Genomic DNA, 27047 nt, shown 5'->3' on the forward strand with positions numbered 1-27047 from the left:
AGGTGTGGAGAAGTGAGATGATCCAGGTCACACAGTGATTGGGGAGTCAGGAACCGAGGGGATCCTGAAGTCCCATGCTTTCCCGAACCATCCCGAGGGTGCAGGCTGGTGAGATAACCAAGCCATGGGGTCCCACGCATGCCCCGTGTCCCCGGCACACAAAGTCAGTGACCCACGATGAAGAGAAAAGATATTTAATTATTTCTCCATCTAATCTCTTAAAGCGCTCGAAGTGTTTTCACAAGTGCAAAGGAAGGGACTGCTCTCAGCCAGCATTTTACCAGTGACTCCGACATTCGAAAAGAAACTCCAAATCATGGTGCTTTATACTTATTTTAATTTCTGCACTGGAAAAGAAAAGGAAGATGTAAATGAGGACAGGTTAGTTTACAGTGACTCCATCTTTGCCTTTAAATTAATTCTTGCTCTTGGGAGCAGAGAGGGATAGAAAGACAGGAAAACATCAAAGCACAAGAGTGAACCGGTGACCAGGATGCCTCCCCGTCCCACTAACGAGGGATCTAAAAGCCTGGAGACAACGCCGTAAACACTGACAGACATCTGTTAAGATACATTAAAAAAAAAAAAAATCCCCACGACTCAATTCTGAAAATCAAGCACAAAAACTGACAGTGAAACACGGGTTCCACGCGCGCCCGTCGGCCCAGAACGAGCGCCACCTGCCCTACAGCGGCCGCCCTGCCGGCCCCTCTGCGCGCAGGTGCAGACACCGGGAGGGGCCCGCAGGTGGGGGCGGGAGGGGCCGCGGGCGGGTTTGTGTGCTTTGGAGGCTCTGCCTCTGGAATGTTCCGCGCGGGCAGGCGGTGGGTCTGAGTCACGCGCCACACGTGGTTGAAGTGCTCACTTTATTTTCCATGTGCAAACTGTCACCGTCTAAAGCTTTCGGAGGGACGTGTACGGACAGGCTCGCCGGGCAGGCGGGCCGGGGGCGGGCGGGAGGCGGGCCCTCCCCGGGGGTGGGGCCGGGCACGAGGTGAGGCCCCTCCCCCGGGGCGGGGCGGGGCAGAGAGAGAAGTGACTGCGGCGCTGCGATCAACCCAAGTCCCTGATTCTGTGGGTCCGAGGAGGGCTCCTCAGTAGGCGATTGTCCACTCTTTGACTGAGGCGTCGTGGGAGGTCGTGACCAGCGTGTGCGCGTCCAGCCAGGCCAGGCTGCTCACGTGGTGGAGCCGGTGCGCATCTGGGGGGAAAGAATACGCTCTGAGCAAACCCCACAAGCTCTGCTCCCATGGACGCCTCGGACCAGAAGACGGGAAACCCGGGCTGAGATCACCCGTAGGGCCGCCGAGAAACCCAGCAGGATCCTGGTCCCCCAGACTCCTTTGCCTCTCCTCATCGGGGAGAGTCTGGGCGACGGGAGGGAAGCAGGTGTTCTCAGCCCCTCCCCGCTGACACTTCCCAATTAGCAGCATCCCGGCTGCAGCTAGCAGACGCCGGAATCGCAAACGCCCCTTTGGCTGCAAAACTGCCCCTCCCCCCGGGGGGGGGGGAACAAGTCTTTGTATGCGTCAAGCAACAATATTCAGACAATACACAAAGAGTACACAGTCTATCTGTGGTATTGAAATGGGGCAACAATGAGTAAAAAGGGTGAGAAACATAGGCTGGGTGACCCGTGCACACAATAGCTCGACCTCAGGCCAACGCACATCCGGTGACCTGGGACCCTGCAGCCTAGACAAGGACTGCACTTTTCACCCTCTACCCTGCGAGCCCTTGCTGCACCTTGAACTTGCTCGAGTCTTACTACAAAACTGCTGCTTTCTGCGGAGATGAGGACTGCCCAACTGAATCTGCTCTGTCCCCGCCATCCTCGACTAACCGCCCACCCACCCTGGTGGGAAGAACACGCTGGTCCCCTCCCTCCTCGACTAACCGCCCACCCACCCTGGTGGGGAGAGCTCGCTGGTCCCCTCCCTCCTCCTGCAGTGTATGGTAAAGAGCTCTGTGGGGTTGACGCAGAACGATTTTTGGATAGGAAAGGATCCCACTTATTTTCCACACAAAAGGCTGCCTGCCAGGTCAAGAATGGATGGAAAGGGACCAGAGCTCATGCCAGGTGGTGGGAGATGGAGACACGGGGACGGGAGATATGAGATCCTCCTGGGATGGGTATGATCCCCCCCAGGGCCACAAGCCACATGTGACCACAGTCACGGAGCTGCCCAAGGAGCCGAGGCGGGTGTGTGAATCACCTTGGATCTTGACCCTGGTCTCGGGGTCACTCAGGGTCCACACGTACACCATCATGTCCATGCCGCCTGAGGCAAAGTGCTCGTTGTCTGGAGACCAGGCCAGGCAGACGATCTTTGCATGGTGTCCATAGAAAACATTGTTCTCCTGGATGCAGATTGAGAACAGGTGGCAGGTCAGGGTTCAGGCCAGAGGGAGTGGGCGCCATCTCACCTAACCCTCACGAGGGCTGATGCTCATGAAATGCTTTCTCTACTCCAGGCTTCTGAAACGCTGACTCCTTGTAACAACTCCAGGGTGCCCGCTGCTCGAAGGCACAGGAAGGGCCAGCCCCCAAATCAAACAGCAGCCACCATGCCCCTCAGGACCCGGGACCCCAGGGCTGCCCTTGTCGCATGTGTCACATGGGACAGATGTGCCTGTTCACCTACACAGAGCTCTCAGCCTAGGGAGGGAACAGAGAGAGATGCAGGAATGGAAGGTGTGAGAAGGTCTCTCCTGGCGTGGATGTGCACGTGCTGACGGAGGGGCTACTCAGACCCGCGCCTGCATCCTGGAGTCCAGCTGGGGTGTGCGTGGCCTGCAGGCAGGCAGACGTGTCTACAGGAGCACGTGTCTACTGCATGTCCCAGCCTTGAGCCACTGTCTCACCCAGGGGGTCGACATGGAAGAAAAGTAATGCTTTCTAATTTAAAGCTTTAGGAACACTTTTATTTGAGAGCATTCCATCTTGTTCTTAATCCCTAGATTAACCGTAATTTTCTTTTTCAAGGTCACCTCGTCTATCTTTTGTTGATTCTACGCTGCAGATTACTTAACATGCTGTAAACAAGACTCGTTATATGCAAATGAAGTTGCTTAAAATGTGATAAATGCAGAATTTTTAAAATGTGATACTGAGATGGAAGGGAACCTCCTGGGACATGAAATGTTCTTCATGTTGATGGAGGTGTAGGTTGCAGGCGTACACACAGTGACTGTCTACTTCTGTTCACATTCATCCTTCATTATATGTAAATTTTACAGCCAAAGATAAAACTACTAAACTCTAGTTAATAATACGTAGGCTGATATACTTATGGGGAAATGTACAGATGCCTGTAATTTACTTTAAATGCACTAAAAAATTAGATTTCTAGATGGATAATGTGACATAGGAAAATGATGATGGAGAATCTAGGTGGTAAATTCTTTCAACTCTGCTGTAGATTTCAAAACCGTCCTAAGTGTTGGAGGTTGGGGTGGGCAGGCTGACTCCGTGAGAGGGACTGGGGGACCCTCCATCTGCCCTCTACCCTGTGGTCCAGTCACGCCAGCTCCCTCACACCCAGCAGTGACCAAATCCCTCCAGAGGGCAGTCTCGCTTGCGAAACGGGACTAATGCCGCCCAAGAGAGCTGGCTGGGGACACTCCCGCACCTCACAGGCCAGTGCCCTTGACTGTCCCGCTCAGAGCGGGATGAGCTTCCAGGGCCTTGGCAACTGGGTCCCCCCCCAGCCCATCCACCGCCAAGGAACCCCCCCACCCGTGAGCGCAAGGCCACATGCGGACGACCAGCGCTCATACCTCATAGGACTTTAAGCAGCAATGAGATTAAAAAAAACCCAAACAAACTAGCCTAAGCCCTTTGACAGAGGACAAAAAGAAGGTCCCAGAAGTCACTGAACCAGGCTGCCCAGGTGAACCAATCAGCCTGACTTCACAGCAGCCTCACTGCCACCCAGGAGTCTGTTTGACAACTGTTCCGTCCCAAGCCCACAAGCTTCTGGACCAGCTGCTGGACACAGGGCAAGTCTCCTTGTCCCACGTCATTCACACTCTAGAAGCCATGAAGCTGCATGTCCTGTGCACCTGCCCGGTCGGTGACGACAGGGGAGAGGCCACGGCCCCCTCCTGCCATCTGCGCTGCCCAGTGTGGGGATGAGGAGGGGGCCCTCCCACTCACCGAGTAACCGTCAGCAACGCTGAAGACCGTGACCACTTTGCTGGCATCGCACACGGCGAGGAAGGCGCCGTCGTGGGAATAGGCCAGGTCAGTCACGGGGCCCTTGGCCTCCAGGAGCTTGCCCTCATCCTTTAGCGTGGTGCCCAGGATGGAGTACAGGCGGACATTCCCGTCCTGCGGGGGAGGACAGAGGGGCAGCGGGTCACTCCCTGACGTGCATGCAGACACAGACACAGACATACACGCAGACACACACACACTCCCGATGCCCTTTTTTTTGGAGGGAGGGGCCAGGGTATCAGTCAGCAGCAGTGCTTTTCCTCCCAACTGCTGCCCTGGCTCAGCCACCTGCCCAGGTGCCGGCTGCTGTGCCAGGAGAGCTCTCCTTCGTCCCCCTGGCTCAGAGGGTACCTCCTACAACCCTGAGCAGCTATCCTGGCTGGCTTGGCACAGTGGGCCGAACTACATTAACACAGGTTTAACTATGTTAAAATTACATTAAAATGCGGCACCCCCCCCTCCAACTGTGATTCTGCATGTTTGGATGCTCACGGGTCTGCCTTTTCTGCAAAAACTCCAGCAAGTTCCAGTGCAGGTGTCCACAGGCCAAACTCTGAGAAGCACCCGGACACAAGTTAGCTGTCCAACAAGGGCCCCTCATCTGACCTGACCGCCCCCTCGGCCTGAGCCATCTGCCCCGTGCCCTGCACCCCGCACCCCTCCCCTTGCCCAGCAGGTCCCCTCAGGCACCAGGCTCCTCTCCCTGCTCTGTCCAGCCGTCTCCCAGCCAACTCCCCACCCTTGTGGGGTCCAGGCACCTCTCCTTAGAGACAGGAAGTGAGGGGAAAGAGCAGGTGACAGACAGGCCGCCCAGGGTGTGGGCGACAGGAAGTCAGACTCAAGGGAACCTGAAACCCTCAGGCGGACACTCCGTGGGAGTGAAGAATCTCCTGTCCCCTCCCTGCACCGGGTGAGCCCAGCTCGGGACGCAGCTCCCTTCCCACGTGCTGTGCCCGCAAGCTCCCAGGCCAAGGCGCCCCTGCCTTGTGCCCCCAGCACAGCCTGCCTCACTGCCAGGGACCCTCGCTCTCCCAGGATGCGGCTGTGTCACCAGGGGCGGCAGCCCAGGGAGGCTCTACTTGGGTGGCAGGAGGCACCTCGGCTGGTTCCCACCTCCATCCCTCCTGCCCCAAGGCAGCCCGGCACCCACAGAGCTCCCACCCCCCCCCCCCAAATCGCCCAGACAGCGCAGGGCAGAGGGTGTGGCGACAGGGCTTACCGCACCCCCGATGGCCACCGTCTCGCCGCCCGGGTGCACGGCCACCACCTCAGGCTCATAGCCGGGGTTGTCGATGCTGAAGCACTTCTGCTGATCCTTCAGCAGGACGATCTGGGAAACACACAGGCAGCCGTCAGAACAGAGGCCCCAGGACCGACGGCTCAGGCGTGGTCTGGGCTCCATCCTCAACCTTTCGGGGGCCAGACCGGGGCTCCAGCCACACTAAGTGGGATCGGCCCCGGCCCTGTGACCCTGTGATGTTTCTCCCTCACCCGTCAATATTAACGGTACTGTTATCACCACCTGGACGGACTTCTTCGAACCATCTGATGCCTGAACTTTAGTTCCTCCAACTATATATGAAGTGTAATAAACGATCTTTGCTGAGTCGAGTTCTCATAGATTCAAGAGAACGCAGCACTTGGAAGTAATGACGCTTTAAACTGATACTGGAAACAAACAAGACAGGCTAGACTTCTAAGTTCTGGCTTCTCGGGTCTAAAGAAACATCCTTTGCAACCTTGACCCACGGCGTGTGAAAAAGCTAATGTCAGTGCGTGAGTCCCCACAGCCTGGGGACACAGTGCTGGTGCCCCACCTACAGAAAGGAAACTGGGACCCCAGGTGCAGACTCCAGCAGGCACGCAGTAGCGCTGGGACTCCTGAGTCCGCAGAGGCTCTCTGCTGTCTGCCAGCCCCTAGCCCTGGCAGGGAGGGGAGGACAGGACACATGGCTCACGGCAAAGTGGCCTGGAGACACCCACGGCACCTCCCCCTCGCCCCACCCCAGCCAGCACCTGCCTTGGCTCCCTCCCACGAGACAGGGCAGGACAGAGACCGTGGGCGGGGCAGACTGCCGGGGGTCCAGGCCCTACTGAAGGGCTCTGTAGACACACGGGGCTTGGTCCTGGCTCAGCCACCTGCTGCTGGGGTGGGGGTGGGGAGGTGTGGGACGGTCACACACAGCTCATGAACAGTTCTGGGCCTTGGCCTCACAGGGCTAAGAACCCAGCGGTGCCTAGACATCCTGAAGATGGAATTCAGGACTCAGAATAAATGAAGTCCCTGGGATGGCAGAGTCACCTCCCCCTGGTGTACAGGAGCAAACGAAGTACAAGTCCCACAGCTCTCAGGGCCAGGAGACCCCAAAGCCCTGCCCTGGCCACACTGTCTTCCACCCTCTGCTGCACAATGCAGGGCCCCCTGACACGGTGACCCTCCACTGTCCCCACTGGCCCCTTGCTACCCCTCCTGGTTCTAATTCACTGGACTGTCCCCAACAGGGCAGCCTCCTGTGGGGACGGGAGGCTCTGACAGCTCTGGCTTCATCCCATCCATCCCTGCTCAAGCCACCAGCTGTCCCAAGGGCAGGCAGGCCCCTCCCCCATCCTCGGGGTGTGTTGTGGGCTGTATCGAGGGGTGGGGGAGGGGAGGGGGAGCCAGACAGACAGGCAGCAGCACCCTCCCTAAACTCTGCTAGTGAAAACGCACCTGGACAAACATTCACCTGCCTCATCAGGACACGCACTCACCCCCCACATCTGACAGGGAAAGGCTGAGGACATCTGCCCAAATTTGCCTTGGAGGCGACACCTGAATGGTGGCTGCTCCCTGACCTAAAATCGTGGGCCCCTCCAGCACATTCTGTGACCCCCACGACCGGCCATGGGGAGTTCGGGTCAGGACGCCCTAGAGAACCAGGGGAGCGACAGCACATCACAGGACCGTCGTCACACCTGATCCCAGGGGCCCTGGACTCCTTGGAACCTGGGGGTTGGACCCTGCCCATGCCAGCCCCTCCCGAGCAGAGGCCCTGGCGGCTCTTCCCTGAACTTCCCCACGTGAGCCCAGTGTGAGTCTCGGAGGTCAGCCTGTCCCGACCGCAGGTCCAGACAGGAATCTGAGGTCTGCAGCCGGGGAGGCCGAGCCAGGGCCGCAGAGCCCACCTACAGGCCTCTCACCTATAGGCCAGGTGCTCAGGCGTGAGGCTGGGGAAGCCCACTCCACAGAGCAGCAGTCCACCGCCCGTCCTTCTAGAAGGTCCTTATCCAGCCTTTCCCCCACTCGCTAAGGCGCTCACAGCCCCCGATTCCTCTTGCGCCCCCACGGACCACCCAGGCTGTATGCAATGACTGCCTGGCAGGAGGTCCGTGTTATCTAGGACACGCAGGAATCCACTCCTCCCACAGCAATTAGGCTCCCAGAATGGAGGAGGGGTGGCGGATCCGAACGGCAGCTTTCAGGGGCGGGTTTGTCACTTGTGCCAACGGGGGCTCCGTCACACCTGCCTCCTCCGACCTGCATGCTGGGATGCCCAGCCCTGCGAACAGACGGCATCTGCCGCAGGCAGGTTCCTGCATAAAGTGGGTCAGGCTTGGGTCTCAGTCAAGAGCACTTCGTTCCAGAAATTCCAAGATACAGCGTGTAGAGACCGCACCGCCTTGAATGAGAACCCAGGCTGCGGGGCTGGAACACCAGACCCCACTGTGCCCAGGTGCTGCCCTCCACCCCCCACCATCACGTGGTCCCAGGGAGTCACGGTCAATATCAGCCTCCTCACGCATGGAGGTGGTACAAGGAGTCCCACACGTACTTCCTCAAAATCCCCTGTGAGCTGCGAGGGATGAGGCAACTAAAGCTCAGAGAGGGTGAGGAAAATGCCTGAAGCCACACAGCACCAATGCTGCAGGGCTGGGATTCGAACGTGAATGGACAGAGCTGCCTGGGCTGTGCCTCCTGTGGGCCTCATGGACGAGGGAAAGGCTGAGGGCATTTGCCCAAATTTGCCTTGGAGGCGAGACAAGGCCTCAAACACGGGCTCTGACCAGACTGCCCAGGTTCAAACCCCAGCTCTGCCCTTTGCCAGACGCAGACCTTGGACAACTTACCCTCTGTGCCTCGGTTTCCTCACCAGTAAGATGGGGATGACACAATGCCTAACTGATAGGACCCCTGAGGATTTGATGAACACGTGGGAGGCCCTCAACATACGCACACAGGGCTCAGTAGAAATGGGGTTAAATGGGTGTGAGAGGGATGTGGGGACCAGACACTGCGTAGCATCAGCTTGGGCCAAACCCAGGCGAGAGCCGTACCTGTCCAATGCACACAACCACAGTGTAGCCTCCGGGGCCGACGGCCACGCACTTTGGCTGGACATCCAGTTTCACGACTCCCTGTCCGCTGTGGAGAGAAGGAAGCCATTATTTCAGTCTCCAGGGGCGCAGGGGGAGTGTATATACACACTCACTGCAGGACCACAGCAGCTCGGGCTACCGAAGGAAATTTCACCTCAATCTCTACTGAAGAAGCCTTTGCTAAAACATGGGAGGCGGTAAGATAAGACTCTCAGACTCTGGGAGAGAGATGAGGAGTCATGATAGGGGCTGGGATGAGGGGAAGGGGGCGGCGAGAGGAAATGAAGGGATCACTTCCTGTTCCTGTGCATCTGTGCCAAGTGCTGCCCCCACAGCTGCCCTGTCCTGGCTTCTGCCCCACATCCATCAGTTAGAGACCCTGGTATTCGCTGGGTACAGACAGAGTTGAGTTCTGGCCCCACCCTCCCATGGGCGTAACCAGTCTCTTCCTCAGGGTAATTTAAAAAAAAAAAAAAAATCTGGTACTTTTAATGGGTGAAAATTGTGTTACCTTTACTTTTGGTTAAAACTAAGAAAACACAAACTAGAAACACTTGCACGTGCAAAAAAGTTCTTGAAAATGGTACATCTGTGAAAATTCCACATAACTGGCAAGTGTGGTGTCCCCAAGGCTCAGCGAACGGGCCCCTGCAACAGGGTGACCAGGCCGTGGCTCTGCCCCGGGTCCCCTCCTCCGCCTAGGCTCGGCAGCAGCTCGGCCCCGGGGACGGCTCCACCTGGGGCGCGGCCTGGCCCCAGGCAGCTCTCACCTGTAGTCCCGCAGCGTGAGGCTGGTGTACCGCACGGTGTCGTCCATGCTGCAGCTCACCAACTGCCCGCACTCATCCACGGTCATCCTGGACACCTGGTTCGTGTGGCCCTTCCCAGCGAAGGAGTCATTCTCCCCCGTCTCCGAGTCCCAGTAATGTGGGGTGGGGGTCAAGGAAGCGCCAGACGTCCAGCACGTGGTGCGTGCCCCTCCCCGAGAGGCCGAGGCCAGTGCCCCACCCTGGGCAGCACGTGAGGGACGGGACAGTGGGCACTGGGCCTGAGGGGGACGCGTTGTGCACGTCCAACTCCAACCTTCAGGGAGCAGATGTTCTGGGGAGAGAGGGCCAGCAGGCCACTTACAACCCCGCACGCCCAGTTAGAGACAGTCCACCCGTGTCCAGAGCAGGAACTGGGCAGATCACAGGACTGCGCTGCCCCGTATCAACAGAATAGCATCTCCACCCGAGAGGGAGCTCAGAAGGAAGTGCTTTTCCCCGGGACCCTGCGTAACTGCGCCAACGTGCACCCCTCCCCCACCCCCCAGGCCCTTTCTAGCCTGCTGTCCAACCCGCGACCCTCAGCAGGAGGCAGGCTGTGCCCCGTGGCTCCGCCGATGGCCACCCGGGTGCCACCAGGTAAACGGGCCTGGCGCTGACCCACCTGGGCGGGGCCGGGGTGTGGACTGTCAGCTCGAGGTGCTCGGGTGTGAGGTGTTTTAAGTTATGGCGTTCTCTTTCTACATCCACAAATGAGTCTCACGTGCACGGACGACTTTTCCCTTAGGAAGCTACGTGTATATTCCACTGCTCACACGGTCTCGTGAAGGGAGACCCAGCTCGATACCACAGGAGGTCAACGTCACAGTGCATGGACACTGGGGTTGGGACAAGTGGGAAGGAGGGGGTGGTGCCAGGAGAGGGAATGCTAGGCAAGACGCCCTGCTGCACCATCTCCTTACGTGTGATGGGGCAGAGGGTGACTTCTCTGCCCTCCCTCCCTCGGGGCTGGGGGAGACCTACCTAGGGAGGAAACCCTGCAGACCAGGTGGGTCTGCGGAGGTGGGAGAAGCAGGGGGTCTGGAACAGCCCCTCCGGGAGGCAGTGCAGCCATGGACCAGGAGCCAGGCCCCCCAGACGACCCCTCCTACGCCCGCCATCCTGGGAGGAGGGGGTTGGAAGGGCTGCCGGGAACATCTTAGAGGGACCGCAAAGCCCCTCCCCAGGGACGGGGCTTCGGTTCCCTCCCAGCTCTGCCGTCGCCAAGTGGTGCCACGTTGGGGAAGGCACTTGGGGCATCTGAGCTACACTTTCCCCATGTTTAAAACAAGGGGACTCTCCCAAAAGGCTCGAAGTCCTTTTGGATTCTAACACACGTTGATTCTGCGATGCTTGTGAGAGGGGTGAGGCCAGCACCAGGTCACAAACAGGCAGAAGCAGCTCAAGTTCAGGGACGTTCAGCAACCACTCAAGGCCACACAACAAGTGACCCAGCAGGTCAAGGCTGCGGCCTGGAGCTGGAGGCCCCGAGTGTGGACACGGCACCTCTCAGAGGCCAGGACCCGTCTGAGGAGCCCTGCGGCTGCCACCTGGCTGGCCTCCCCTCTGGCACTGTGGGAACAGGAAACTCCCGCCTCTCCTGCCAGGGTCTCCGGAGCCAGTGCTGTGAATCAAAGGATATTAATGTGTCCGTCGTGGCTCCCAGAGTAGATGTAAGACTTGCCGCCGTTTTTATGCACCGTCAGACACTGGATGGATTTGCTGTGACCCTGTGGAGGAGACAGACGGGCGGGTGAGCTGAGGACGTGCCACCCTGCCTGTGACTGTCAAATGCTCTCCACTGGCCAAGCCCCCGGGAGGGCAAGGCGGAGCCCCCAACGCCACAGCCCCGTTGGGCCTCAAACACTGCCCAGCAGTTTCGGTCAGCTGCCCCCAGCGGAGCGACCACCGGACAAACCCTTCAGACCCCTGACATTCGGGCCCCTCCCTGTCAAGGCCCTTAACCCCGACCTGGGTGGAGGGCAGGGGTCTCGTGGAAGCCCCAGCAGAGCGCCCGGTCTGTGCAGACGGACCCGGGCATCCACCCTCCCTCTCCCCACCCAAGGAGGAGACAGTCACGGAGGACGAGCCCCCACCTGGGGCCGAGCCTCCACGGAGGTGAAGCAGCAGGACCCGCATCCGTCGTGGGAGGGACCGACCCTCACAGAAGCAGGCAGGGGAGCCCCTGGGGCCACACGGAGGCCCAGAGAGTCCTGGGTACTGCGGACCGTTCGTCCTCTACGCAGGAGCACAGCTCCAGCCCCCGTTCGTGAGGTTTCTTCTCTCTTGACTCCCCTCTCGCCCTCCAGGCTGTCCCAGGGCTGTGACCCCACAACCCCCCCGGCCGGCGGCATGGTGGGCCCAGATCCCTCATCTACAACCAGACACCTGCTTCGAGGGAGGCATTTAACCTCCCCTGTAACGGCTTCTTAGATGGAAACAACCCAGGAGGTTTGGTCTAATCATAGCTCATCCCCCTCATCAGAGGCAGGCGAGTCCCTCTGAGCACTGCTGGCTGTTGCCACGGTGTGGTGTGTATCTTCAGAGAAAGGTATACACAGTTCTCAGCGACGGGAGAACCAGTGAACAGACCCCGAGTCCTTTCCACAGGGGAGCAACCCACTGGCCTTACTACTTAAAAGCATGGTCCTCAGACCAGCACGGGCCTCACCGGGAGTCTCGCCCCGCACAGCCTGGAGACTCAGAACTTGCGCTCCACAAGAGGCCTGGTGACTTGTGCACGCCCCCTGCCTGGGGCAGCAGCCTCGCCAGGAGCTTGTAAGACAGGGAGCTCTCCTGTGTCCCACGGGTGAACCCTGAGTGCCAGCGTGCCGCCCAGCTACCGTGTTCTAACACCCGGGCTGGCTCATGTGATTCTGATTCACCTTCAGGCTTGAGCTGCAGGATCACTTGGGTGTGTCTTAAAAGTACCGGCAACCTAAGAGCCATCCCTACGGGCTCGGTCTCTGACTCCATCCCGCTGGGGCTGGACAGGCATCGTGCCCTTTCTGGAAGCTCCCAGGCGCTCTGAACGTGCGGCTGGTACGGTGGGGGAGGGTTGAGAACTGCTATCCTAACCACGCTATTCTAACTCTAGCTTGCTCCCAGGCTCACTCACAGCCTGACATCAGCACCAAACACCACTCGGGACTCACACACACGTGGCAGGAGGGCTGGGATGGTTTCTCTGACAACTATAAACGCCCACAAAGTTGCTGAGCTGACCTGGGGGAGGAACAGGAGCCTGGCCAGTGGTGCCCGTGCCGTCGGTGACAGTGACATCAGCAAATGCAGTCGGGCCCAGGCTGCCACTGCTCCCAGGGTGGACCCAGGGGGCCCACAGACATGGGGCGACACCTGGGACAGCCACCTGAGCCCAGTGTCGGGGCGGCTCATGGGAAGCTGCTCTTCTGGGCAGAGGTAGCAGACAGACAGTAACGCCTGAATCTCTCCAGCAATTTCTCCCTATCGCATGCAGGCCTAGAGAAGTGACTGTGTTGGTGACCCCGCCCAGCTCCCCAGGCTCTGTGCCAGGACGTATACACCTTCACTTTACACTCATCACACTGGGCTGGGAGCCCCTGGGGCAAGTGGCCCCAAGGCCCCCGTCCTCGGGGCCAAGTCAGACTAACCTTCGCGGAAGCAGAGGGTGCGGGGCCGGCACTGAGGGCCGAGGCGGCTATTCGGGTTCAGCCCTTCCCGTCAGCAGCGCCCCACCTGGACAGGACACAGCGGGCACCAAGCCCACCTGGGCTTCCCGAGCTCTTCACACAGGGGGTTAAGGAGGCAGACGGCCTGGCTCGGCCCCTCCCTCGTGGGCAAGGTCAGCTGTACACCGCGTCCACGAGGGCCGCGACCTCAGAGACTGTGGGCTGGGATGTACAAAGCACTGCAAGGCCAGGCAGCTGGCACGCACTCTCTGCAGAGGGGGGACTGGGCCCCAGGGGGACACTCTCCGCCTGGCTACACCAGCCCCGCAGGGCCCAGCCGCCTCCCAGAGCCTGTCCGCACAGCCCTGAAGCAGCTGGGGCAGCAGAGCGTGAGGAAGCGCTGGGGTCTGGCCCCGGGGGCTCCGCTGCCGGGACGGGGTGCAGCTTGGAGCTGGGCTGTGGAAGCCCTTCCCTTGAAAGCGCAGCTCACCCAGGGCGCCAGAGCAGGTGAGGTCAAGCCGAGCTCCCCTCCGCAGTCCACCCCCTAGCAACAGCCGGTCTGCAGTGGGCAGCGCCCGAGCAGAGCCCCAGGACACAGGAGCTCCTAGTCCGGCTGCGATTTCCTGAGAGGCCAAAGATGGCAGGGCTGACGGAGGGACAAGGTACAGTCCCCAGCTGGAGGGGATGCTCAGGGCAGACCCCGTGATCAGCTGGCCTGAGTGAGCTGTCCTGGGAGACGAGGATGGGAGGCAGGGACGGGGTCCTCCCAGCCCTCCAATCGCTCCCTGCTGCCCAAACCTTGGGCCTCTGCACCGCGGGCGCCACCGACTTCTCCACGTCCACTTCCTCCGACTCCCCACACTCCCTTGTGCCTGCCCTGCTCTCACCACAGCACAAGTGCCTGCCCACACTCATTCCATGTTCAAACCCCGCACATCATCAAGGCCCAGCTCCCAGGTCTGCTGGCCCCCCATGTCTGCAGTGACACCCCACCATGTGCCGTCTCGGGTTTCAGGATCTTCCTGGTTCTGCCTCACGAGCGGACACAGCTGGAGGGCTCTTAACCGAGGGAAGCCAATCCCCTTGGGACAAACGACCCTGACAGCAGGGATGAGGGCTACTGCCCTGAACCCCAGGCCCCGAGCATCCAGCTTTCACAGTAGCTCAAGGGGAACTCAGCACCTGGCCTCCCACCTCTGCTAAACTCACGTCCCCAAAGCAACCAGCATCCTGCCCTTCTAGTGGGCCTCACCTCACCTCAGTTTCCCCACCTCCGGCTGGGCGCCTGCCTCAGCCTGGCCTTACCTTGATGACCCGCAGGGGTTTGCTGGGGTTGTTTTTGTCCAGGTAATTGATGTAGCCGGACAGGGAGATGCTAAGGAGGTGGTCCTTCTGCCACAAGCAGCCCAGCTGCTGGTCCAGAACGTTGGAGCCCATGGTAAACGTGTTGACAACAGAGTTCACATTGACGTCCCAAATTTTAGAGGTTTTGTCTCCAGAAGCAGAAAGCAAGTGGGTGCTATCAGGACTCCAGCTGATCTATTCAAACAAACGGAGGTCACCCGTCAGGGCATTCCAGAGGTGGAGAGACTCAGAGAGCTCCCACTTCCCCTCCCTCCCTCAGCAGGGAGGGTGGCCGGGGAGGTGGTGGGACACGCCAAGGCAAGGACAGGATGAGCATCCCGGCCACTGGCCTCTTTAGGCCACGCTGCCCTGTCCCATGCGACCTTGAAGGTCTCTGCCACCGCCCCTACTTCTAACCCCTCGTCTCAAGCTTCCAACTTTTAACACGTGTGTATAGACAATTATAAACACAGACATGGCCCAATCACAACCACAGATCAAGTTGTGAACACGGACCCATACTTACAGCATAAATGCCGCCGTCGTGAGCCTTGGTTCCTCCCAGTGCACACACTTTCTCTCCCGTCTTCCCATCATAGATGTAGATCTTTCAGGAAATACAAACAGACGTGGGTCATATGTGCGTGTGTGAAGGCCCAGCAGTCAGTGCACTAAATGAGCTTCTCCTACTCATCCCTACTCCACCATCAAGAGGGTTGGCGACTATGACTCTTACAAAAAAGAATCTAAACACAGATGAGCTTCGAGCTCCTTTAAAAGGAGAAAGACGGAGACACGGGTCTACCATGCTTTGAGGACACGGCCCCTAACTGAGCCACATCCCAGGAGGGGGAAGGAGGGAGCTGCACCTTGAGACCACCTTTCCTAAGTCTGTCTGTTCCGAACAAGCACAGAGGACAAAGAGATAAAGCCCTCCCTCCACGGCCCCCAGCCCTCACCTGACCGTCGGCGCTGGCCGTGGCAAATCTGTTCCCATCAGGAGAGAATCGCACACAGTTGACGAAGCGGCTGTGGTCCTGTAGGAAATGGGACAGTTATCCAGGGACAGGCAGTTCAGGAACGCCCTCTATGAACCATGCAGCCCACAACCACCACACGTGCGGATGTCAGTCCACGGAAGACGTCAGAGCTCAGCAGGAGTCCCAGCCCGCCTTCCTGGGCCGGGAGGATGCCTCCCTCTGCTGTGACGTGCTCTCTGAGCTCCCCAGACAGAAATGCCTCCTCCCCCTCCCGCCCTGGAGGGGGCTCAAGGCCTGAACCCTTATGCTTTGTGAGGCTGGGACCCTGAGACCTCGTCCCTGAGTCCCCAGGGCCTGCCCTGGGCCCAGCCCACAGCATGCGCTCAGTGGGCATCTGCTGAATGAACTGAGGTTTTAAAGAAATTGAACAGTGGCGATGACCTTTGTGGGAAGAAGAATTGGAGTGACCGAGGAGACATGACCTCCAGGGGTGATTCCGTTACCTGAATAAGGAAATGAACTCATTCTTTCCTCAGTCAAGAAGGGCCTGCGTCAGAGAACGAGCCTCTGAAGACCCCGCAAGCCACCCAGGCGAAGGCCAGCTGCTCTCCCACCCCAACTGCAAGCACGCATGAAGGCCTTGGCTGTTGACTCTCCTCAAGGTGCACGGGGTTACCTGCCCCTGAGGCCACCGACACCCAACCTGCAGGAAAAGCGATTCGACTCCACGTGCATCACCTGCCCACCAAGGTAAGCCACCGACAACTTAAAACATGAGCTGCTGGGGTGGAAGGAACTGCACGTCTTTGACTGTGTAACGTTATGGGCTGACTTGTGTCCTGAAAAGATAGGTTGAGATCCCAGGACCTGTGAAGGTGACCTTATTGGAAATAGGGTCTTTACAGGTGTGCTCGAGTTGAGATGAGGGCCTTCGGGTGGTGGCCTACGGGAAGAGGGAGATTTGGACTCGGTGCAGACACAGGGAGACCAGGTAAAGACGGAGGCGGAGCCCGCGTTACACCCCCATGGCCAAGGCCTGGTTCGCCTTCTTGGTCTCTTGTGTGCAGGCATCCTGCTCTGAGGTTTGTGTTCTGACTTGGACGACGGCCATTTCCCATCAGGCGCGCAGTCCATCAAAAGGAATGATCTCTCCCAACTGGCATCTCTCAGGCCCTCCGACTGTGCTTCCCCCGAATGTCACTCACCCATCATCCTACCACCTCGAGGGGCCCTGGGGAGCCTCGGGCACTTTTCTCTCCACAGGAGACAACCAGGCCCGGAGAGGGTGGGTTCTGAGAACCCAGGTCTCCAGTTTCTCGTCCAGTCTCGCCCGTGCTGGCCCTGGGCCCTGGAGAGGAGGCAGGCAGGCTGGGCGGGGAGCCACCCAGAGCTCAGATCCTTAACTCCCCAGGCCCACTCCACTGTCCTGCCATCCCCGCGGCTGCGAGGGAGCCCGCTGCACAGCGAGGGCCCACGGCCCTGTGTCCCTGTGCTGGGGCAGAGCTAGCGGCGGAGGGCTTCTGAGCCAGAGCCACCAGGCCTCTCTCAACCCTCCCTGAACCGCCCTGTGGGGAGCGGAGGACGCACGGGCAGACACAGCTCCTGGATGAGGTCAAAGGAAAAGCTCTTAAATGGCAAAACCACGGCTCCCACACATCAGCCCAATCGTCCAGCCCTCTTGTCCTGACCTCTCCTGGCTGACCGGGCCCTGCTGCTCCGGTTTCCTCGGCGGTGAAGTGGATGAGGGTGGAGGCTGGGGCTGGCTCCCTGTGACTGACCGAGCCTCGACCAGACCCCCTGAGCACCGGGATGCCGAGAGCTCCCCCCCGGTGGAGTAGACCATGGGGCCGAAGGGGGGCCCGCTATGTTGGGGGGGGTGTGAGGAACGTGTCATGACCCAGAGAGACCCTTGGCCACCCTTACAATGTCGACTCGTCAAATTCCAGGTACAGCGACTCCCTGAGAGAACAGCACTGGCCCCCCCACACCCAGCTCAGGGATCAGGGTGCCCCCAAGGGGCAGCACAGACACCAGCCCAGAGCCACCCCGCTTATGCCACTGTCCCCCTGACTGCCTGCCTTCTCAGCACCCCAGACGCTACAGGGGACGTCACACGTGTGGACGTGTCTGGGTCCGCCTCCCCGCTGGGTGCAGGGTGCCCCCCTCCCCAGGCCTGGAACAAGGGCTCCCGGGGTTCAGACCGGACGGGGCAGACATCCTCCGGGGACCGGGCGCTGCGGCTTTAGAAAGTCCTCCCCGTCCGCTTTTCCTGCAACTTGAGCCAAGAGCCCAAACGAGCAGGAGACGGACGTCTGCTCCTGAAATAGCCCATTTAAAGGGAGGAACAGGGAGCAGCCCATTAACCAAAAAAAATGAGGGCTAAAAATAGCCCGTTCCATGGAGAGGGGAGGCCAGAGGACAAAGAAGGAACGGGCTTGGGGAAATATCGCGGGGGGTTCAGACGATGGAGCTGGCCTGCGGGCCTCCCCACCGTCCGCCCTGTGGGCCCAGCCTCTGCTCCACGCGGGCGGCCCCTGGGGTGGGGGCCCTCCTGCCCGGCCCCAGTCACAGCCAAGCGGGGCTCTGGCGGGCACTGTGTCAGTGGACCCTCCCGAGAACCTTCCCCCCACAATTACCCCCGCACCACCCTGTCATTACCCGTCCCCCCATCATTACCTCCCGCACCCTGTCATTACCCCCCACTGAGACAGCGGAGAGGGGAGCCATCAGCAGTAACGAGCTGAGGCACCCGCGTCCACGTCACGGAGGGGCACAGCGCCTCCGGGCTCCGTGGCCGGACCGGCCCTTCCGCTCCGGTGTCCCTGGGAGCCCTCCCGGCTCCTGCAGCAGGACTCCTACCCCCGCGCTGGAGCGCCCTGTGCCCACCTGCCTCGTTCCCCCGTCACGGGCTGCTGGAGGGACAAACAGTTTGGACGCTCATGCCCCCCGCCCCCTGTCTCCCCGAGGGCGGCGTGAGGCCCTGTGGTCAGCCCTCCAAATGCAGGTGTCCACCCTGACCCGGAACGTTGCATCGCCCTCCTTCGGGCTGCCGCCCCCTCCCAAACCCGGGTCCCTGCTCACTCTGCGAGGTCCTCCTGGAAAGTGCGGGGAAAGGCAGCACTGCGTCCCTCTCCCTGCCTCTCCCATCACCCAGCGCGGATCTGCCCAGTTACCACTTTCCCCTGGAGAAAGAGGATCTGATGGAGGAACAAAAGGCTCCTTCTCATCCTCCCCGGGCCACGGACCGTCCCGAGCTTTGCTGGCTCACTCCCTGCCGTCCGTCAGCTCAGGAGTACACTGGGAAGGAGACCTGCCCCGCTGACCTCCCGGCACGACCACCACGGATGCGCACACACAGCTTTTTAAAAAGTCGGCAGAGGCGGGGTGGGAGAGAGGGGAGTAGTGGCTAAGGCCACGCCAAGCCATCTGTGTGCCCAGCTCAGAGCTAGTGCAAGGCAGGCACCTGACACACACCTGAACTCAACCTTCTGCTTTCTGCCCTGTCGTAAGGACACAGGAAACAGGAAACAGCCAGAAAACCTTGCATTTTAGAGCTCAAATTCTACTTGTCTAGGAAGGTGAACTCCCCACATTAGGTGATGCCTGAGACACACAGGTGCCAGGCTGCACAGCCCACCTGGGCGGAGGGAAGGCCAGGTGTCCCCGCCACCTCCAGGCGTGGTCGGGTCACCTGCTCTCAGAGGCTTGGGCAGATGCAGAAGGCAGTTTCCAGTCCCAGATCACAAGGCCACAGCTGGACAAGCAGGCCCGGGGCAAGTAAGGCCCCTGAAAACTTGTTGCTTTGGGCAATGATTTCATCAGATACACACGATCCCACGGACTGTGGACACAGCCCTCAGAGATGCCCGTGGTCATCGGGGCAGCAACCTGCTCACCTGACAGAGGAGGAAGCAGAGGCTGGAGAGGCATGGAAGCGCGCCCAAGGCCACAGCGGGCCAGGTGCACAGACACGCACGTGAGCTAGACACTTATCGGGGCCTATTACCACACATCCAGGCGTGTCTATCACAGGAATGCACTCAGCAGGAAGAAAGCCCCGTGGGAGACGCAGGGATAGGCAAGGTCCACCTGCCCACTTCTCTTCAGGCCACGCTTAGGGCCTCAAAGGGGAACCTAAACCCCTGAGCACAGGGGCGGACACTTTGCTGTCCACGCCCTCTGTCCCGCAGTACGGTCCCCCGTGACCTGAGTCACTTCCCCAGCTGGGCTGCGCTGATTCCAGCGGAAAGCGTCTTCCACCAGGTGTTCCTCCAGCCTCCCAGCTCTTTTCAGGTTCAGGTAAAAAAGGATGGAGGGCTGGGCAGGAACCAGGGCAGTCTGGCTAAAGTTGGGCCGTGATTCAACTTCGTCTACACTCTTGCTCTGCCAACATGAGAAACCAGTTTAAACTAACGAACTCATTCACAAGAAGGAAAAGCAACAGGACCCCTGCCCTCAGGCCAGCAGGGTGGACGGGTGGCCCCACTTACTACCCATGGTCACCCCACGTGTCTGCAGTACTGCTTTCCTCCCATGAGGGGCTGAGCCTCCTCGGAGTTGTACGGCCTACAGTGCAATTCAGCACTTTCTCCTTTCGAGGCAGCACCTTGAACTCGACCCCTCTGTGCTCCTCACATGCTCACCCCTTACCCCATGGCCCTAAACGAGGTCAAGAAGGTGGGAGCAACTGGAACCCGGATGGATGGGCAACCCTGCACGTTACAGCTTTACTCTGGGGCCGTGAGGGCCAAAGGCAGGTACACATGGAAAAGTCACAGGCCGATCTCAAGTTGTCAACGCCTTACAAGGCATTTAGGTGGGTGTGGGGTCCCCGAGTGTCCTCCTGTCCGTCCTGCTTGAGGCCAACTGAGCCTGTTAGATTCTTTTCCAGCAGAAACCCAATAATTGCTCACAGACCCTGAGACGTCCACCAGCATCTCTCCTGTCGTCGTTATAGCTCCGCAGGGCCAGTGGAAGAGGGTCATCTTCATCCCATTTCTCGGGGGACCCAGACGCACGGCCAGCCTAAGGGCCGCAGAGCCAGCCAGCTGCAGTGCTGGGCTGCCACCCGATGTCCCCCATTCTTGGTCCACAGCCCTTCTGATCTCTTGCTAGGTGCTTACCCAGGAAGATTGGGGGACGAGCTGTGTGCCCACCCTGGAGACAGGTGCCAGCCGGGGCCACAGGGGGAGGGCAGTGCTCTCAAGTCAGAAAGGAGGAAGGAAAGAGGAAGAACCTTCGGCCAAGTCCCCAAGTGAGCACACGGTGCAGCTGGCAGGGTGGTGAGGAGCAGACTCGGGCCAACTCGGGACTCGAATCCTGGCTCCACTCACCCGCCACTGAGCCACTCCGTGGAGTGTTTAACCCACATCTGCGAAGAGGAAATGAATCCTTCTGGGGGGCGGGGAGGACAGGGAAAGGAGCCCCACCCACTCACAGCCCAGATTATGGCCACGTGAAACCAAACAGAACATGTGTGTGGGGCGTGGGGAGCAGGGCCAGCTTCACACAGATGAGCTGGGACAGCCTCTCGCTGCCACGGAAACCTCCCTTCCTTCCTCCCCGGGCTGCCGCGCAGGAAGCCCAGTTATGTGACTCAGCGCGACTCACCGGTGTTCCAGGTACCTCATTCCACTTGTGAAACACTGACCTCGCACCGCGCCCTCCAGCACAGCGCCACTACCTCCCAGCGAGCACCAGCCCCGGGGGCCGGCCTCCAGGAGGTGCAGGGTGTCGGGAGGGACTCCAGGCTGCCCACCCTGCAGGACGCAGGAGCCAGCCAGGCCCCCCTCGGTAGCCCCAGGATGAAACCAACCCCATTTCACTACGCACAGGGACCCCGGAGAGCCCCCCTGCACCCGAGCCGAGACCTGTGTCTGGACGTGCTGCCCATGGCCCGAGTCCTGCCCCTAGGGATACCCTGGAGACCCGCCGAGGACGTCACTGCCTTCCAGGCTGTGCCCTGCCTTTGTGAGTCAGTGCGCTGTCATCAAAGTTAACGGGACTCCTCGGTGAGCCACTAACGTCCGGAAGGCATCTCCAGACCTCGGCCAACTCCAACTCAGCCGCCTCCAGAGGAAACAGCTAGTCATAAAGCACCGCGTATCCTCTGCACTGCAGCTCAGCGCGGTCACTTCCACCTCCACCACCCGCGCTGGCTGCTTTTCCAGCATTTTCACGAGAGAAGCTGGGAAGGCAGGTTCAGAACCATGGCTGCCCCGAGACTGGCCTGTGGGCCGTCCCCTGCCAGGCGCCCTTCCTCTGCGCTCCAGCCTCAGACCCTGGGGCCGCGTCGTGGGCAGGAAAACGAGACTCTGGACCTGCGGGCACTGTGTACAGCTCAAATCCATGGTTAAGATGCTCTCACGCCCACGTCCCCACGCCCATCTTGCAGATGGGAAAGGTGAGGCTTAGAGAGGTTCAGGCACTTGCCGCAGTCGGGGAGCATGTGCAGAGCTGGGACTGAGGCACCGTAGCCATTTATACCCAAAGCAGTGTCACTCCACTGGGGCATTTAGAGCACGTACCCACAGGCAAACCGCCTACCTCTGCTCACCCCGGGTCACTTTACAGGTGTGACCCTGCCCTCATCATCCCTGCCGAGGAAGCGGCGGAGGGAACAAATCCAGACATCGCTGGACGCCCACCTCCTCTGCCACTGGTGGCTCAGTGGGTTGCAAGCTGGTACAACCAGAGGGCGGGCTGCCACCGGGCCTGGGCCCCCCTTTCTAACAAGGCACCAGGATGCTCTAGGCCAGGATGCTCGCCTGGTCTCACAGCGTCAGAGCTGTGCCAACCCCCACCCAGAAATACACACATCATCCCAGGGCGACCCCACCCTGGGCCCCTGCTGGAACCGCCACCCAGCCATCCTGGCAGTAATGCTGTACGCCTGTGACCTTCTGCCATCAGCATCTAACAGGTCTAGACTTTGCTGGCTTCACCTACAAACCATGAAGTACACCCAAAAATCACCCTCCAGAGAAGCCCACTTACGCCAATTGTGAACTTGAACTTGAACGGTGGCCCCTCAAAGAACGCGGCGCAGTTGTCATCGCTGCCGGTCACCAGGCGGTATGGCCGGCTCTGCTTGATGTCCACGCTGTTGATGACTTTGTTGTGTCCCGTGATCTCACCCACAGAAGAGCCGCTGTCCCACAGGAAGACGGCTCCGAACCTTTACCCAACGAGAGGAGTCAGAGGAGAAGAAAGTTAGTGCTGGGAAGGCCACTTGAGACACAGGCAGCTGTGTTTCCGGTGGTCAGAGGGCAGCGGTGCTGGCAGGGCGGCCCCGCTCACCACGTGCTTCATACACGCTCCCAAGAGAACCAACACTGACGGCACCCAGGATTTGCCTGAAGGATCAGAAAATGAGCGGGAGTAGCCCCACGTGCCTCCGGGAAGGGACTGGACGTCCGTGTCTTATGGCCCTGACCCAAGGAGCCTCCCACGGGAAGGTGCCTTAAAAGCACCTGCCAGGGAACAGCTCGAGGCTTCATCAGTTTCACAAGTTTTAATGGGGGGGGGGGGGGGGGGGGCGGCGGGTGGGCTTGGGGTGGGGGTGGGGACCAGGAAACACACCAGTGACCATCTCCTGCTAGAGGGAGACGCTGCCTTGCTGTCAGCTGTGGTCAATAGTCAATGAAAAGGTATTGTTTGGGTCACTCTCTGACTGAGTGAAAAAGGAATTAGGACCTGTAGGAATGACTTCAAGAAAAACTCTGGAGGAGTGAGTACCTATCGGAACATGCATTTAGAGGAACTTCTAGGGAAAGGAAACAAAGAGATGTGTCTGCCAAGTTCAAGGGACTGAGGGTGGCAGCGGTGCCGGGGAGGGAACCCTGACCACGCTCGGAGTAAGACACCTGGGCTGCGGTACTGACCCTCTGGTCACTGGACCCACGAGCGCGGCAGCCCCCAGGGCCCCCCGCCCCTCAGTAAGGTGGCCACGGGGTGTGCCCAACTAGGGAACACACCCAGTCACCCTCGGCGGGTGTGGCCGTGCAGGAGCCCCTGGGAGGGACTCCAGTGATACTCTTAGGAGTGGCACCCCTTTCACCGTCTCCCTTTCCTGCTCCCGGCTGCCTGGAACACGGGCAGCACAGCCGGGGCTCCAGGAGGCGAAGGGCCAAGGACGTCAGATCAGAGAAGGTGCCTGGGCCCGGAGACAAACCCGGGGGCTGCCCTTGGTTACGTGAGGTTTTCCGTCGTGTGTCGCTGAAGCCCACCCTGACGGAGGCACCCACAGGACTCCACACACACCCGTCTGAGCGGCACCGATGTCACCGCACCCCTCCCCCCGGGGTGCCCAGGAAAGAAAGCAAAGCAAGGCACACAGGCAGGAGGGGCTGAGCCCAGACTCACTTCTCCCTTCCTTCCCCGACCACTGCGATCCTCTTACTGTCTTCCGTCCAAGCAATGTCCTTGATCTTCCCAGCGAAAGGCTGGTACTCATACTTCAAGAGGTGCTCCTTCTGCGTGGTGTCCCAGATCCGCAGCTTCCCAGACACGTCTGCAGACACAACGGGGCGGCGAGAGCCATGTTCACCACTGGGCCGGGGCCACGTGGGCACAAGGCACGGCCACGCAGCACCGCCCAGGGTTCTGGTGGAGCTGGGCGGGCGTAGCTGGGAGGAGACGCATGTGTCCATCAGATAAACAACACCCAGCCACTGTCAATCAGAGCCTGCTGCCTGAGGACCAACACGGTCTCTGCATCCCGCCCCCCCCCAAGCAGTTTGGTTTATGACTGTATTCCTTTCCTCGTAGGGGGATCTAATTAGCATATGGGCCCCCGGCAGCTTCCTTAACACTCAGGACCTAAGATCTTCATTTGCAAAACATGACAGTACTAGTTGACTTGTTCAGGGCCTGCAGTAACCAGCAGAAACAAGGGGCACTGCTGTGCGTGCAGCCGGGTAGCCTGGTACCTGCATGGGGGACCCACCCGGGGTTGGCAGGCCCCACTCCCCTTTCAGCTCCTTCCCCGCCTCAGGCAATCGTGGCTGAGCTGTGAGTGAGACCCTCCCGTGAGACACACAGGTGGGTGCTGGGAGGGGTCGCGCCACAGGCAGAACTTGCAGCACTTGCAGCGGCTCAGTGATAAAGTAACACCCCTTCCCTCCCCACCACCATCCTGTCACCAAGTTCCAGGCACCAACCCAGACACACCCCCTTCCCAATCGCGCCCCAACTTCCCAAATGAGCAGGAAAAGTGCAGCATTTTGCACTAACTCTTGAGGCTAAGACCTCAGCCCCGCGTAGGTCTGGGGCAGGGCCCCCAGCAGGTAAGCTCGAGTTGTTTCCAGGACCCCGGCCTCTTTAACACTGAGCGCAGGGTCTACAGATGGTTCCAGTGGGAACAGCTTTCATCTTCTGTTTGGGTCCAGTGGAGGCGGGCGTCGGCTACAGACGCGGCCCCTGCCCCACACGGCTCTGCACGCCTAGAACATCACCTACAAGCTCACCCACGAGAGGAGGGATAACGTGCCAGAGGGCTGCTGTGATGCTAAAATGAGCCAACACGTGTAAAGTCTTAGACCAGCCCCTAGGACACCACAGACACTCACAGTGAGTGAGTCAGTTCTGACTGGTCACTGGAGACCCTTCTTCACGGGCAAACACACGAGGCTCATGTCTGACACGGCACAGACGAGAGGCGATGCTAGCCTTCCTGGGAACAACACCAACGAGGGGGTCCCGGGGCCCTGGTCTCTGGACTAGGGCCAGCCAGACTGCCTGGCACCCTGCCCAGGGTGCGCTCCAAAGCCGACCCAAACCCCCCCCCTTAAGCCCCCTGGCTGAACAACTGGGCCATCGGAGAAAGAAAAGGAAGGGGCAGAGGCCGGGGCCAAAAAAGGACACGCGCACTGATGCGTGTCCCACACTTACATGTGCCCACATTCATGCACATGCGGGGCCGTGTGGTCCCCGTGCCCGGGTCAGCCCAGGGCGCTGCACGGAGTCATGGAGAACGACATCCCCCCACCCCATCCCCGGCCCCAGACAGCAGGGAGCCGCTCTCCCCCATCCTGGAGCTCAGCAGGCGACCCGCCTGCCTCTCCCTCAGCCCCGCCGTCACAGGCATTCTCCCTGCTTCCCTGCCCAGACCATCAGCCTCCTCTGATGGGCCCTGCTCACGCATTTAATTCTTCCTGGAAGCAGCTGGGGCCGGAAACAGACAGTGGGGCTTGGAGACCAGGTGCTCAGGGCCCATCTGATGAGGACAGCCCTGCCCGGGTGCCCCTGGGTACCATGCCCCGTGCCAGGCGCTGGGGGTGCAGCACAGACCAGGCACCTGCTGGAGACAACACACACACGCACACGCATATACACACGCACACACACATATACACACCCACGCACTTTGCTCACAGGACCACAGAGGAAAGCACTGAAGTGCAAGGGGACAGACAGTGACAGCGGGGAAGGGGCTCCCTCCCTCCACAAGGCCTCCTTCCACAAGCTGCATCCAGGAAGGACCCTTTGTGGTGAGCCTGCCCCCCACCCCCACCTTGGAGCAGGGAGCACATCAGCATCACTGGGGCGACGGGGGCAGGGGAGGCCTCTGCTCACACCTGCTCTCCCCTCCCACGTTCGTCACCCAAGCAACCCTCGCATCCTTCTCTGGGCACGGAGGCCCCAATCCAGGAAAGCCTCCACCCTGCAGCCTGGGAAAATCCCCTAGAAAAGGAAATTGGGCCCGGAATGGCTCTGCCCTGAGGACCATCACACAGGACCAAGGGCCCCCCAGGACAGAGACTTCCATCTTGCTCGGGGCTGAGGGCCCAGCCCTGGCATGAGCTCCTCACACAGGCCTTCCGTGAGCTTTGATCATTTCACAGAACAAGCACCAGCCAGACTCACAGGGATCTAAGGACTCGCAGATCTGAGGCTAGAATCCCATCTGGGAGTGACTGCAGGGTTCCAGAGGTACCAGGACCCCTGGTCCTCAGGGACCCCAGCCCCCACCCCAGGGAAAACCAGGTGCCGAGTAACCCACTTAACCAGAGAGCACGGCACCTTCTCAGCTCCAAACCCTACACACCATACTACCTTTATTTTTAGCCCAGAGCCCTCATCTCTGCAGTAAATGTTTTGTAGTCTTTGCTCCATTCAAAGGACCAGCTTGCTAGAAACATAAAATACACCACCCACGGCCCTGCCTGCAGCCCCAATCTCCCTCACTTCCCCCCAATTAGAGCGCTTGTACGAGAGGAAAATGTCAGATGGAGCCTTTACTTCTGTGGACTGTCCTCTGCAATGGTCTCTGTACCGGCATCTGAAGATTGTGATTCCTGTCTGGTTCAAGGACCTGCCCGGGGACAGGAGGGCAGGCCTGGGCTCGATAGTGATTCAGCAGCCGGGCTGCGGCTCAAAGAGCCAGCCAGGGAAGCTGTGCCAACCCCGCTTCTCTCCTGAGAAGACACAATTTCAAAAGGCACCAGGGCCAAATCGTGGGGCTTCAAAGGAAGAGACATTTTGCTGGCAGGCAGGGCTGTGGGGAAAAAAAAAAATTCACAGGGCTAGAGTAAATCATAGGATATAAATTAGAGCAGGTTTTACAGATGGAGTCAGAGTAGGTCTAAACATAAAAATCATTAAGTGACCACTCTGTGCCAGCTCCCGCCGAGCCCTTCACACACAACCCCGGGCGGCCGGCATTAGCCGTCAGCCAGCACGCCTGTCACCC

The 27047-nt window shown here is 59.8% G+C and overlaps 1 protein-coding gene across 1 annotated transcript in view; it reads right to left on the bottom strand.

Annotated features, from left to right (window-relative positions):
* Positions 1-320: 320 nt before the first annotated feature.
* The window catches only part of WDR1 (WD repeat domain 1), a 38798-nt gene continuing 12071 nt past the window's right edge, over positions 321-27047 (bottom strand). The window contains exons 4-15 of the mRNA XM_057705603.1: positions 23720-23867; positions 22352-22532; positions 15335-15412; positions 14902-14982; positions 14337-14570; positions 11022-11111; positions 9346-9500; positions 8534-8621; positions 5439-5549; positions 4160-4333; positions 2217-2361; positions 321-1201 (exon numbers count right to left, since the gene is read on the bottom strand). Coding sequence (XP_057561586.1) covers positions 1095-1201; positions 2217-2361; positions 4160-4333; positions 5439-5549; positions 8534-8621; positions 9346-9500; positions 11022-11111; positions 14337-14570; positions 14902-14982; positions 15335-15412; positions 22352-22532; positions 23720-23867 — 1592 coding nt within the window. The 3' untranslated portion in view covers positions 321-1094. The remainder of the gene's footprint in view (positions 1202-2216; positions 2362-4159; positions 4334-5438; positions 5550-8533; positions 8622-9345; positions 9501-11021; positions 11112-14336; positions 14571-14901; positions 14983-15334; positions 15413-22351; positions 22533-23719; positions 23868-27047) is intronic.

Source organism: Hippopotamus amphibius, chromosome 13 (assembly GCF_030028045.1).
Source record: "Hippopotamus amphibius kiboko isolate mHipAmp2 chromosome 13, mHipAmp2.hap2, whole genome shotgun sequence".
NCBI classification, from domain to species: domain Eukaryota; kingdom Metazoa; phylum Chordata; class Mammalia; order Artiodactyla; family Hippopotamidae; genus Hippopotamus; species Hippopotamus amphibius.